The sequence below is a fragment of the Diabrotica undecimpunctata genome, chromosome 6 (genome assembly GCF_040954645.1).
Source record: "Diabrotica undecimpunctata isolate CICGRU chromosome 6, icDiaUnde3, whole genome shotgun sequence".
Lineage (NCBI taxonomy): Eukaryota > Metazoa > Arthropoda > Insecta > Coleoptera > Chrysomelidae > Diabrotica > Diabrotica undecimpunctata.
Window position 1 is genome coordinate 27,013,524 of NC_092808.1, and position 14,457 is coordinate 27,027,980.

At 33.4% G+C, this 14,457-nt stretch overlaps 1 protein-coding gene across 3 annotated transcripts in view; it reads right to left on the reverse strand.

The window, feature by feature from the left end:
- Positions 1–1,171: 1,171 nt before the first annotated feature.
- LOC140442611 (15-hydroxyprostaglandin dehydrogenase [NAD(+)]-like) overlaps positions 1,172–14,457 on the reverse strand; it is a 78,835-nt gene continuing 65,549 nt past the window's right edge. For all 3 annotated transcript variants that reach the window (XM_072533618.1, XM_072533619.1, XM_072533617.1), the window contains exons 2-5: positions 11,658–11,781; positions 7,577–7,683; positions 3,744–4,078; positions 1,172–1,514 (exon numbers count right to left, since the gene is read on the reverse strand). In XM_072533618.1, coding sequence (XP_072389719.1) covers positions 1,361–1,514; positions 3,744–4,078; positions 7,577–7,683; positions 11,658–11,781 — 720 coding nt within the window. In that variant the 3' untranslated portion in view covers positions 1,172–1,360. The remainder of the gene's footprint in view (positions 1,515–3,743; positions 4,079–7,576; positions 7,684–11,657; positions 11,782–14,457) is intronic.

Sequence of the window (14,457 nt, forward strand, 5' to 3'; positions counted from 1 at the left end):
GTGATTTTTTGTTTTCTCTCTGGTATTTTTGTTTGTTTTCTCTCTGGTTTTATTTTATTTTTTTCCACTATTTGTTGTTTAGGTTTTTTGTGCTTCCATCGATGGAAAGCGTCGTATCTCATGATCTCTCGCATTATGTGACTTGGATGGTTTGCGAACTTTGTCCTGGCTTTATCTTTCATTATTTCAGTCACTCGCTTGTATTTTCTTTTTTGTAGTAATGCATATGTGTCCCCATGCGAGAGATGCATCTGTTAGTATATGAAGAATTATACTATTTATTAATCTTTTTCTTCTTCTTGCGAGTCCTCTTATTGACGCTTTTGCTATGTTTGCTTTTTCTATTGTGGCGTCTACGTGTTTTTGAACGTTAATCCTTTATTCATGATGACTCCTAGGTATTTTGCTTCGCCTTTCCCCTTGATGTGGTTGTTTTGCACTGTCACTTGTGCCTCTTTTTAAAGAGCACTGCCTGCGTTTTTTCTAAGTTTAAGGCGATTTTCCATTTTAAACTCTACTCTTCGAAATCGTCTAACGCTTTTTGTAGGTTGTTTACCGCTATGTCTATGTTTTGTTGTTTGGCCGCTATCGTTGTGTCGTCGGCATATAGACTTCGTATATGTAACGACACTATAGTAAAGTACCTCGTGTTCTAGGAACGTCGGCTGTGTATATTGTGTACACCAGAGGTGATGGGACTGCTCCCTGTGGTACTCCAGCCTTCGGTTTTCCGAGCTCGGACAGCACTTATACGAACCCTGAAACTTGAGGGTGATAAGCTTATTGGCCTGTAGTTTTTCGGGAATGTACTGTCTTTTTCTGGCTTAGGTATCATAATAACATGGGCCTCTTTCCATCGGTTTGGAAATTTCTTGAATCTTAGCATCGCATTGATTATGTTCGTCAGCAATACTATTACTCTGGCCGATAAGTACTTTAGAGTCCTGTTTGTTATTTTATCTGGTCCAGGTGCTTTTCTCGGCGAGCTGTTTTTAATTAGCTCGTTTAACTTCTCTGGTGATGTATACTATACGGCGTGTAATACTATTATTATTTTATATATATTATACAGCCTGTAAAATTTAATCATGATTAAAGGTGAATAAGATTAACTAAAAATTAATTGCATATTTTCTTCGTATAAAACTAAAACTAGGTTCTTTATTGCATGTTTATTTATTTTGACATAGAGTTAATTCATTCCAACGAGAACTTAGAGCAAGTTAGCACCTTTATTATTTTTAGTATACATACAAAAATTTATACAGTGGGATGATTTAATTATATTCAATATATTTTAGATATTTGAGAAACTCTAAAGTATCCCTAGGAAATAATTTCTCAAAGTTTATGTATAAAATTACAAATTACTAATAAACTTTTTATCATTATCATCATTATTTTTTCTCGGCCAAATAACTTGATAAGCTGGCGAAGTGTGTTCTATAACCCACAGACTTCCATTAGGAGCTTGCGACAATAACTTGATTGCCTCTTCAGCAACAAATTCTGCGCTAAAATGAAATGTTTATTGTTATTATATTAACATAATAATTGATTTTAGCAAAATATAGATATTATTTATTTAATGTTATATAAAAAATTGTTGATAATACTGGAACAAATATTACAATGCAACACAGAAACAGATATTCCAATCATCAGCGATAAAATAAAGAATGTCTACTTCTCTTTACTTCAAAATCTACAAGTTGCCGGGGTGCGCTTTAAATTTTTAAAGGGTGGAAACTACCCCTTCTTCAAAAATATCTATGCAATTTGGTAAAATAACGTTTCAATGTATTATTTGTGAATCTCCTCATATTCTTAAAGAAGATTTATCATTAAACAGAAAGATTCTACCCCTGTAAGTCATTTCCTGACAGTAGTAACAGCTTTTTTTTTTATTTAATTTTTTTTCCTATGGTGTACAGATTCTGTAATCGCTGTTTTCCGTTTTCCTCTCTACGATGGCAGGTTTTAGGAGAAAACCTGGAAGTAGGAGTGGTAAACTTTTTTGCATCTTTTTTTATGCAAATTTGCATGATTTGTCCCAAAATGTCAAAGTCTCAGCAAAATTTAGCCTGTTCTTATGATTTTTAGAGGTTTTTAGAGGTAGAGGTAAGATGGATAATATAAATATTTCTGGTCTGTATACAATAATTTTAGTTGCATTTTTTCTTTGTAGTTATCCCATCCAGTCCCTCTTGTATTCACTTACTTACGACTCATCTCCAACCAAACCAAGAGTGGCCGTTCGCAAACGTTTCGGTTTGTTTGCTTATCCTATCTTCAGCCCAAGAATTGCTCAGTCCGCACTTTCAACTCCCTGTAAGTGATATTCAATATGGTATGCAAATTATACCGTTACAATACGTGCTTATTTTATTCCATGTATCTATTTTCTGCTCGTTAAATAATTTATTTATGTTTATAGCTATTCGAAAGATTCTTTGCGTTAGTGTCTCATTTATGGAATTCCTGTACTTGGGGTTGTTGTATTTATAAGCCTTTACCATGATTTTTTATTAAGAAAGTTTTGTGGTTTAAGAAAGAACTTTAAAGAAGAACTTTTAACTTTAAGAAAGAATGTGGTTTTCCGTTGTTTTGCATAAACATGAAGTATAACATGATGCTATAGAAATGTTAATTTTCAGTCCAAATATGCTCTCAAATCACGAATAAGTTTTTTTTAATTAGGATGGTATTCATTTTGGGCGGGCTCACACTTCCAGAATATCAAAAAACTGTTAAATTATCATCATACAGAAACGCTAATGTACACAAGAAACATGTCAGGGCGTGTAGACATTCTAAATAGGCCGCTGTCTCCATTGGCTGCGATCATGTGTCATATGGACGTCTTCATGTAGGGATTTTCCCACCAGAGTTTTCATTTGGTCTGCCCATCGTGTTGGAGATCCTCCTCTTGTTCTTCAGCCTTCTACCTTTCCTGCTATCATTAATAGTTTTATGGTCCCCGTGCTTCTAGCTATGTGGCCAAAGTAAATTAAGTATGCTCGGTTTACTTTTTTTGGTAGCCTGTCTTTTATATGAAGCTCTTCCAGAATTGACAGGTTGGTTCCATGTTCTGTCCAGGACACGTATAGAATTTATATATAGACCCACATTTTGAAGGCTTCGATCTTAATTTTATTAATTATTTTAAGAGTCCATGTTTCAGCTGCATATTTCAGTAACAAACCTCAGCTTAGTATTCCTTATTCTTGTTCGGTCTTTTCATATTTTAATCAATTTAGCGGTTCGGGCCATTGCTGGTCTACGCTTGATTTCTGAGGAGCAATCGCCATTGTTGGTTATCAGGTATATTGTAAAAAATTATGCACATTATGCAAGTAATTGGTTACGCTTTTGTCCCAAAGATGACTGAAAAATTTTGGCGAGAAATTCAGAATGTATATTAAAAGGATGAAAGAAAGGATATTACATAATTAAGTGGATTAAACATAACTAGGAATTATATTCATTATAGGAAAACGCAAATTTGAAATATTTCGGATATATTTTGAATATGTACAACAATAATATGTTTTAATACAAAATATCGTAAAAGGCAAAATAGACGACAGTAGTAGAGGCAGTAGAGACCTAGATCGCAGAACATCGTAGTTAACAAACCTACGTCAATAGTGGGGAGGGAGCATAATGTTCACAAAGAGCATCGCACATGAAGAAGAACATAAATATATAGTTCCTGCTTACGTTAAAAATCTAAAACATACCTTTGCTTAAACATGTCGAAATATGGTGAATAATCAGCCCAAGCTTTTCTTAAGGACGGTCTAAATTTTTTCAATTCCACATTAGTATTTATTTCTGTATCTGTATACCCAGGACAGATACCAAAAACTCTAACTTTGCTATCATCATAATGCAGTTTGGTTCCCCAGTTTATTGTTATTCCATTCACTGCAAACTTAGTTGCTGAATATGTCGGTAGCAATGTTGCTTCTAATCCAGCTATAGAAGACGTATTCACAATAACGCCTTCTTCGCCTGATCTGTGGTGTTTTAGATATTTTTCTATTCCGAGAATTACACCATTCATTGTGCCTTTCTAAAAGTATGAGAACAAAAAATGATAAAATTAAGATAAGCATTATATTATAATATATAAGACAATGTATGTAACAACTATGTTAATTATACTTGACATCAACTCTACCAGTTATAGTACAATGCAGTAGATGATGTATATAGTCCTAATTTAAAATACAATTTTGTTTAATATGAACATAATAAATATTGGTGTATATATATATATATACATATATATATATATATATATATATATATATATATATAGTGAAAAATTGACATTTTGAGATAATGGCAAATAAAGACTAAAGAAACCTAAAAATAAAACCAGTTTTTGTAAAAATCGGTACTATTACATTCACTTAAAAAAATACTCATGGAATCTTATCCATAATGTGAGTCTAGTGCTCAAAAACTGAACAATTAAATTGTCGTTTATAAAAAAAAGCTGGTAAAACAACACTACCAAAAAACACAAAACTTTCACTTCGGTCACTTCAAGCAATCCAATATCATTATTCATTGCCTAATTGATGATCCATGATCCTTAGATTTTTATAGAATTTTCAAACCGGTGAAAAAGAATTATAAAGGAATTTATATTTTAGTTCTTCAGTAGGTCTTCCAGCTGGGTCAATAATATGAAATACATTTTCTAAATGAAGGCGACTTTACACACAACTTAATCGTTCTGACCCGAGGCGCAATAATAATAGACTATTTGCAGCCTTACAAGAAAAAGACAACAGGTTGGCCAAATTTTAGAAAAATTGTGAGCAAAAACATCAGAGCAATACCCACAATTAATTACATAACAGAACTAAAAGAAAGTGTGGTTAAACCAGAACACAAAATACAAAATGCTATCGATGCCAGCACCATAGAAGAAGAAACCACAACTCCAAAAGGTTGATTTAGAGATATTAGCGATGAACTAAAAGACCTTATTAGAGAGAAAAATAAAAAAAAAAAGAGATATCAGAACATAGAACCAAGAAGACAAAAGAATTGCTAATAAACTGAATAGGGAAGTTAGGAGCAACTGGAAAACCATGGGAATGAAAATTGGGACTACTATATCCAAGAACTAAATCCAAATAAATCTGCGCTCTATAACATAGAACTTCTAAACTTGTAAACCTCTTATAGAAGCTTCCAAAAATGCTAGGAAATAACAGAAAACCAATGTTATCTCTACACGGACAAAAAGGAATTGTGTATACCGAAGAAGAAAAAACCAGAAATCATGAAAGATACGCTGGAAATGGGATGTAGAAATAACTTTCATGCCAATGAAAACCTAGACTTACAGTAGAAGTGGAAAGAGGAGCAAGAACTTTAAGAAGAAAAAAGGGAAGACTAAGCTTAACACATACCTCCCCTGATGAAATACCACAACGTTTAAAAATGACCAACACAAAGAAAGCACCAGAGCCAGATAACGTCACAAATGGAGCTCTCAAAAATCTGCTGTCGAAAGCGATAGTATTAATCAAAAATATGTGGAAAATGGCAAAACACAAAATTATAAACCGATAAGTCTATTATCTTCAATAAGTAAGATCGCCAGAAAAATCATCCTAACGAGACTCAAGAAACAATCAGAGGCTATTGGAACTATTTTGGAAGCGCAGTTTGGGTTCGGAACAGTACCTGTAGCACATGCGAGCTACAGGTTTCACGAACGAAAGGGTTCAATGAGAAAATGTATACAACAGCTGTCTTTTTAGATATCAGCAAAGCATTTCACCGAGTCTGGCACGAAAGTCTGCTATATAAAATGCATGATTATAGGTACAGTGAAGTGATGACACGTCTTCTTGCTTCATACGATTTTGCACTGACCAAGGAATCTTGGAGTCAGGTGTGCCGCAGAGAGCGGTTTTGTCGTCTTTGTTGTATACTATATACACAGCAGATACAACAACTGAACCCGGATCGTTATTAAGCCTATATTTTGACGATAAAGCCATAGCAGCTAGCAGAAGAAAGACTTATAAACTAGTCACTTACAAAGGACCTTAAACCGACTACTAAGATGGTGTATTCAGTGGAAAATTATACTAAAATACAGGCCGTCATATACCAACAAAGGAAATGTAGACCAATCATGAAAAATATGATATCTAACACTGCAACAGAATGGACCAACCAAGCAAAGTATCTCGGAGTAATGCTCTAAGCGAAAGCTCTAAAGAGTCAACTCTCTTCGCTGATAGACAGGAAAAGCAAGTTGAGATTTAACACAGAGATTAGAATGGCAAACAAGCATAATTCTGCCAACATTGGAGTATGTTTCAGCAGCATGGGCACTTACAAAACCAACAAAAAAAAAGATTCAAACAACACAGAATCAGATTACCAGAGACGATTTAGAAATACCCAAATACGTACCGCTAAGGTAGGTATACAGGGATTAAAATCAAAAAAGAATCCTGCGAATAATGGACGAAGGGGCATACGAAATCTTTAATAGCCTGAGAGATTATTCAAATAAAAAATTAAGTGAGTTGACAAACTACGATGAAAACGTAAGAAGAAGTACATAGACGGTCAAAACACCAAATCACAGGATATATTAAAGACCAGGATTAGTGAAGAATGACAAAAAATTAAGTTAGACACACAGGGGGTAGCCCAAAAAAAGTAGGAACTAGCATCACATGTGACTATCACAGAATGGTAGTTTGTGATGATGGGTGACCGATATCCTAGAAAAAAAGACTGATGGGCATACGGGGGGCTTAAGTCACGTACACTAGGATCCATAGGACAAGTGAAGCCTAATGACATATAATAGCACCGCCTTTGTTCTGCCCAGTATCAGTGCAGGAGGATGAAAGAGAGAGCAGAGCGGAGGTGTGATGCCAAGTTATAAGCTAGTTCAACAAAACGGGTCTTATAAGACCGTCCCAGTGAGATACTGGGTCGGGTAAGAAGCACGGACGTGTAGTGCTGAGTTATAGTCTAGTTCGGCGAAGCAGATCTTATCAGACCTCCAGTAAGTAAGACATTGAAATGTGGAGTCGAATGGTCATAACTCGTCAAACACAGAGCGCGGTGTGGAAAAAAAGTACGTTCTGTCTAAATCATTTTTAATTCAATTATCAAGCGAATACTGATACTTCTGTCAAGCATTCCAATTCATTTTATTTAATCTATACAAGCGACTTAGGCTCACGCCCTTTAATCAGGATATATGAGGATCTTTTCGCGAAACCTGAACGTCGAGGTCATTTGCGACAAGCATGGGCTCGGTGGCCAGAACTCTCGGATGCTCAGCCGGCGAAGGGAACAAAATCTATTCACACACATATTTCGGACAGAGAGTCATCAACTGGTTGGTGGTTTTCTGTTAGGAGAAATGTGTATTTTATGCTACCAATTCCCTAACGTAAGTTAATTAGAACAATTAGATTGACTTTTTTACTAATTTTCTATTCGTCAGATATCCTTAATTAAAGTAAACTAAAAAACAAAGGAAATAAATTACCTGATATACTGCAATTATACTTACTACATTGACGTCAATCTCCTTTGAATATTCCATATCATTATGTATACCTGCATTATTAAACAGTATGTCAATATTTTTATAATGTTCCAGGGAAACTTTAAAGGCATCTGTTGAAGAAGAATAAAATTTTATATAAAAAATACATATACAGGTAACAAACAAATTATAAAATTAATAAGAATTTACGGGACCAACTTAATTTGTTGTTAGTACTTAATTTAATACATTGCTATCTATTTTAACTGGCTGAATCGAGTTTCATTTAAACGAAGCCATATCCCGATCGATAGTAAAGTTTGCTGCATGCTTTGCCCGCGTTATTTATCCAGAGCAATAATATATCACAAAATTCAAAATAACGACTGTTTGCAACATGTATATTTATATAATTAGTTTTAGCTTTATATACCTCTATTGTAGTATATTTTAGTACATGAGATTATCTAAATTAGTGAAATTTTTAAATATAAATTAAAGTTTTATAATGGAAATTAGGCGATACACACCCAGCTGTCTAAAAAAATGGCAAATTTAAAGGTCCAACCAACGTTTAGCTTAAATAACTCTCATTTATGATCGTATTTCGAGCGAAAAACAATTGGCTCCCGACTTTAGTTGGAGTTTTATTATTATGTCCCAACTTTATGAAGGTAATTATTGTTATAATTATTACATTTTAATTCTCGAAATTAAAAAAAATCTTTAAAGAAAATCTAATGATTTATTCAATCATTGTTATAGTAGGGTAGGTACTCTTTATTAGAATGGGTGTAGATGGGTGTAAAACGTATCAAAATAATTGTCTCTCTTTAGGATCCTTTGATCCTGTCCGGGGTTTGTGGTTTTAGCTGTTGTATGTGACACGTACTGGAGTTTCCATGGAGGGTTGACCTTTGTGATTGTGTTCAAAAAAATTAAAGTTATAAACAAATTTTTCAAATTATGTACATTTTCAATATAATCATTTTAATTTAATAAATTAACAATTAATATAAAATTGCTAAAATAATTTAATTTTAATACGAGTATGTAAATTATTTTAAATAGGTCGTATATATAGGGTGATTGATTTGTGAAATAGAGCTCAATAGATCCGGTATAATAATAGATAGCAATAAAAGTAAATAACAAAAAATTGTAGACAACTTTGAGGATCATATTATTATATATATATATATATATATATATATATATATATATATATATATATATATATATATATATATATATATAAGCCTCTGCCGCTTCTCGCATTTCGACTATGTGCCGTACATTTTCTTCCCAGGGAACTGGACCATGAAGGCCTTCCCCTCCTTCTTCTTTTTTGTGGTATGTAATTTAAAGCTTTCTTTGGCCATCTATCTTCATTCATTCACTTCACGTGACCATACCATACTAATATTGTCTCGTTTCGATTCTGTCTACACTGGAATATACAGTATTTGTCCTACTTCTAATATCTTTATTCCTGATATGAACTTTTTTGGATACACCACACGCTCTCCTTAGAAAATCTATTTCTACTTCTTCTATTCTTTTTCTATCTTTTTTCGTGATCTGCCAAACTTCTGCCCCATAAGTCATAATAGGCTGTACCAAGGTTCGATAGATTGTCAATTTCGTTTCTTGTCTAATATCTTTAGACCATAGTAGAGAGTTTAGAATGTTTACCGCTTTTTTTCCCTTCTGCGTTCTGTTTTCGATGTCTCTTTTGGTAGTGCCTTCTTTAGTTATTATAGATCCGAGATATTTATATTCATTGCATGTTTTTGTGTTTCTAATTTCTAACTCTGGATCTTCTTTATTATCTCTTTCTTTAGTTTTCTAAACATATAGTCCATGTCTTCCTCATCATTCGCTACGATTACCTGACCATGTGCGAAAAATAAAGTTGTTAGATATTTACCACCGCCTATGTTTACTCCCATTCCAGATACTTGTTTCCTTCACAGCTCTAGCGATGATTGAATATGTATTTTAAATAAGGTCGGAGATAGACATCCCTGTTTAAGCCTCTTTGTTCTTGGAAAAGATTTAGATATAAAGTATCCTTGTTTAACGACACTTCTTGCAGTTTTGTATATATTTGCGATAGCATCCACATACTCTCTACTGAGACCTACTTTCCTCAATGTATAAAACTATTTTTTCAAAGGTACCGTATCGTATGCCTTCTCTAAATCTAAAAATAATAGGTGGGTAGATAGACTCATTGCCTTTCGTTTTTCGATTACCTGCTGCAGAACGAATGTATATTCGTTCAGTGTATGATCTTCCTACACGAAATCCATTTTGTTCTTCTATGTCTTTATATTCTGATTCTATTCTTTCTTTTATTATTTTATTATTTCTATAATTAGAGTATTTGCGTTTATCCCCTTTTTTGCATATTGGGCTGATGTATCCAAATTCCAATCATCAGGGATATTTTGTCCTTTTAAGCATTTGTTAAACAGTTGAACCAACATCTCATGTAATATTTTTGGTCCATACTTTACCAACTCAATTGGGATCTCTCCAGGTCCTGCTGCTTTACCGATTTTGATCTCTTGTTTGTCATTGGTTATTTGTTCCCCATATCTTCCTACGACTCTGTTATTTTCTTCTCTCCCTACTCTGCCGTTTAAATCTCCTAGTATAAAGATTTCACAGTTTTCTTTAACTTGAGAGAGTATTTCATTCATCTTGTTGTAGAAATCGTCTTTACTTTCTGGATCTGCATCTTCTTTTAGGGCATACACTCCGACAATTACGATCTTGTGCCCATTCTTTTTCATTTCCAGTATTAGCAGTTGTTCATTTACTTCAGTGCACGATTTATTATTGTTTTTAAGTTTTTTTCGAATGGCAATAGAGACTCGTCTCTTAGCTTTGTTATCTTTATTTACTCCACTGTAGATATGTATATATTCTCCTATCTCTTCATTTCCTTTTCCCTTTTTCTTGATCTCGGTGAAAATACATATATCTATTTTTTTCCGCTAATTCTTTAAATACTTCTGATTGTTTGGTTCTAAGTCCTTGTAAATTTCATGTAGCCAATATCATTTTCCTTTTTCGTTGCATTAGTCGTCTTTGTTTTGATCCATCATTTGTATTCTGAGGCTTTTATTCGAAATTTTAGCATTTATTTCTTTTGACAAGGGGCTAGCCCATCGCCTCAACTTCCTTCTTTATCCGGGCTTGCGACCGGTACCGGAATTTACAGAGCTGCTTAATTCACCCAGCACTTACCGAAGACGGAGTTTCATATTATAAAATTGGTTAGAATATTGCAGGATGTTCGATAATATAGTGGCAGACCAAACTTATGTTTTTTTTTTTAATAGGACACCCTGTATTTCATTTTTTTATTCAAAATCTACTTCACTTCGTCATCACAATAATATAGAGTTTTATTATGTTATTTACAAAGTATTTCCAAAGTTATAACCAATTTTTAATATAAATCGTAATGAGTTCAACTCCCTGTATAATTAAAAAGAACCACAATAACAATGATTTATTGCTGCAGAATTATTCTTTGATTGATTGATTGTCAAAATAATAAAAAATAGCTAATTTTCTTTATATCGAATACAGGGTGAGTCAAAATGCAAGCACATTATTTTCTCAGTAATTTTAAATAGAACACTCTGTACTTTATGACACGATCGAACAGTACCACTACCATACTTCAATTTTTATTTAACATTCCCTATATCTAAATATATTAGTTTGTGAGATATTTTCATTTTTCAAAGCAATTGTTAATTAGATGTCTAAATTTTTACAAATTTTAAATAAGCCATGACTGAATTTCACCATTACTGATTATCCGGTAATCAATGTAATAATGTAACAAATAAAAAAAGAAAAATAATTTATTAATAAAAAAAACACAAACAAATAATTTATGGAAAAATTCAAAACTACTTTTTAATATATTTAATTACATAAGATGTTCAAAATGACCTTTTAGTGCAGGCCTAAAAACGGTTATTGAATGAGTCACTTTCTCTTTTTCTCCTCTGGTTTTAAATATAATTTTTTCGCCTAAATTTATAACGATTACGTAAATGCAACTAAAATACCTACTTACTTTCAAAACTTTTGTAATCAGAAATATCAGTTTTAATAAAAATTACTTTTGGTCCGAATTCTTGTTTAAGCATTTCGACTGCATTTTGACCTATATTCTCGTTTATATCTACCACTGACAAACCCTAAAAATATAGATTGTGTTAAATATTAATATTTTTTAACTCCCGATGGACTAAGATTTTTTCCAATATTGTAATGTTCAATTAACTATCAAGTAATTGGAACTTGTTGAAAAAATAGCTATGGCCTTTGTACGTTAGAGATAGTAATATTAATAATTATAGAAGAAAGAATTGTAATTTATATTTTATTAACTTATCTGCTAAATAACAATCGATTTTACACCTGAGGTTAATACAAGAGCATGTAGAAAACTCCAGCGTTTCTGGGTACAGGGAAATATAAACTCTGTGAGATAACCGAAAGCCTTCGAAATGTGGGCTATTGCAAAAAACTCCAAAGAGACAATAGACAAAACGTAAAATAAAAATATAAAGAAGGCATAAGCAGCTTTAGCTCTAGCAGTAAAGAGTAAAATAAAAGAATAATAAAAACACATGACAAAAGTACCAACATTTGTGGAAAACAAGATAAACACGAAAAAAGATAGGTCAGACGTGGGAGTTTTAACATATAAAAGTTACCAATAAATACCTAACTTAAACTTATATACTAATATCAGAAATAATCATATTAGTAGATATCTTTAGAACTAGCCACAGGGCCTGCATAGCGCAAGCGGTAGGATGCTTGCCTCGCATGCCGGTGGTCCGGAGTTCGAATCCTACCGCCGGCAAGAACAACTAGACATTTTTAAAAATGTCTATAGGCCCCAGGTCGACTCAGCCTAAAAAAAATGAGTACATTGGGTAAAACCAGGGGTAATAATAGGCGGTTGAAGCGTAGCACTGGCCATGTTACCTTCCTTGTATACCGTAGGCCCTAGATATAGCAGACTACCCTGCTATACTTCCAAAGCCGCGAGCGGTATAAAAAGAGGAGACTATTATAATTAGGTTTTCTTCTGAAACATCCTTAATAGGTGTGTTAGTAATGATTGTGAAATTTTCTTTTCTCTTACTTTGCCTCTTCTTATTTTTTTTGTCTGAAACTGCAACTGGCGATACGATTTGTAATACTTCTACAAATAATGAAGAATGGGCAACTTCTGCTTTCGACGAACCCGGTGCTGTACTAAATTCTGATGAACTTGGCCCTGGTTCATTTGGTTGAAGAACATTTAAAATAGATGTTTTTGTTAATGTACTAGTTTCTTCACTTCTTTTAAAACCTTTGTCAGCTTTATCTACTGTAGCCACTTTCTAGAATGCTCTGCCGCTTAATTGCACCACGTCGTATATTGTGATCAGTCCTCCTTTATGACTTGTCATGTAGAAATCGCATACTGAGCTTTGAATGGCCCAAAAAATGTTACAAGTGGCTGCATTCGGCTTCGAATGCTCTATAAAATGATCTAAATCTTTTTTATTACTTTCTTATTATCGATCCAACCAGATTCATTAGCTAAATATACAGCTACTGGAGGTGCCTATCTTAATAATGTAGATCTGGGCAGCTAATCTTTTTCGAGGAAACAGATAAAATGGAGGAATGCAGTTTCCAGTCACTGAAAATGCACATTCCATTGGTATGTTGGAACCTCTTTCCTAGCTAACTATTCTTTCTACTTGCTTTTGTCCCTTTTTTTCAATATTTTAGTAGGTTTTGGTATAGTATGCATAGGTACAATACAAAAGAACTAACAAATACCAAAAAGCAAGCAAACTATTGGGATATTTAAAGTTGATAATGGTAAACTGATTGCAGACATCAACGATAAACTATGATTTTGGCAAGAATAAAGAATTTTGGCGAGCACGATGATAGAATGATACAAAAAGAACCACAGGGACAAACAGGACCAATAATATTAATATGCAAATCAGAACAGACAATTAAAAATGCAAAGACCGATCAGTAGGCCCAGATCAGATACCCATTGAGTTAATTAAATGCATTGACGAAGTAGAAGATGCAGTACATGCGACAGAATGCTCCCAGTACAAAACAATTTCCTTAATAAACCACACACTTAAGATATTTCTCAAAATGATACATGGAAGACTATACACAAAAAATAGAAGACGATATAGATGACAACCAGAGGACTAGGAACAACTTTAACGTTCTCGCGCAAAGACGACTAGATATGAACCACGATCTCTATGTCTGCTTTATAGATTATCAAAAGGCTTTTGACAGAGTACGACATCAGAATCTAGTAAAACTGTTAAAAGAAAAGAATGTGCATAGTCAAGATATACGGGTTATTTTCAATCTGTACTGGCATCAAAAAGCAAAGGTTAGAATCGAAAATGTCGATACAGAAACTATAGCGATCAAAAGAGGTGTTAGGCAGGGTTAGGCAGACATTTTTATTCAATCTATACAGCGAAGCTAATTTTAAGGAAGCAATATCAGAGAAACAACAGGATATATCAATAAACGGAAAAATCTTGAACAACATAAGATTCGCAGACGACACCGCTGTTTTTGCAGACAGTCTAGAAGCACTGCAAGGCTTAGTAAATAGATTACATCAAGTCAGTATAAAATATGGACTATAAATAAACTTTAAGAAAACCAAGTGCATGAGTATTTCTAAGCAACATACAGTAGGAAGGCTAGATATCGAGGGAAAACAAGAAGAAATAGTGAATAACTACAAATATCTGGGAACCTGGGTAAATGAAAACAATGACCAAGGTAGAGAAATAAGGACACGCTTTAAAATTTCA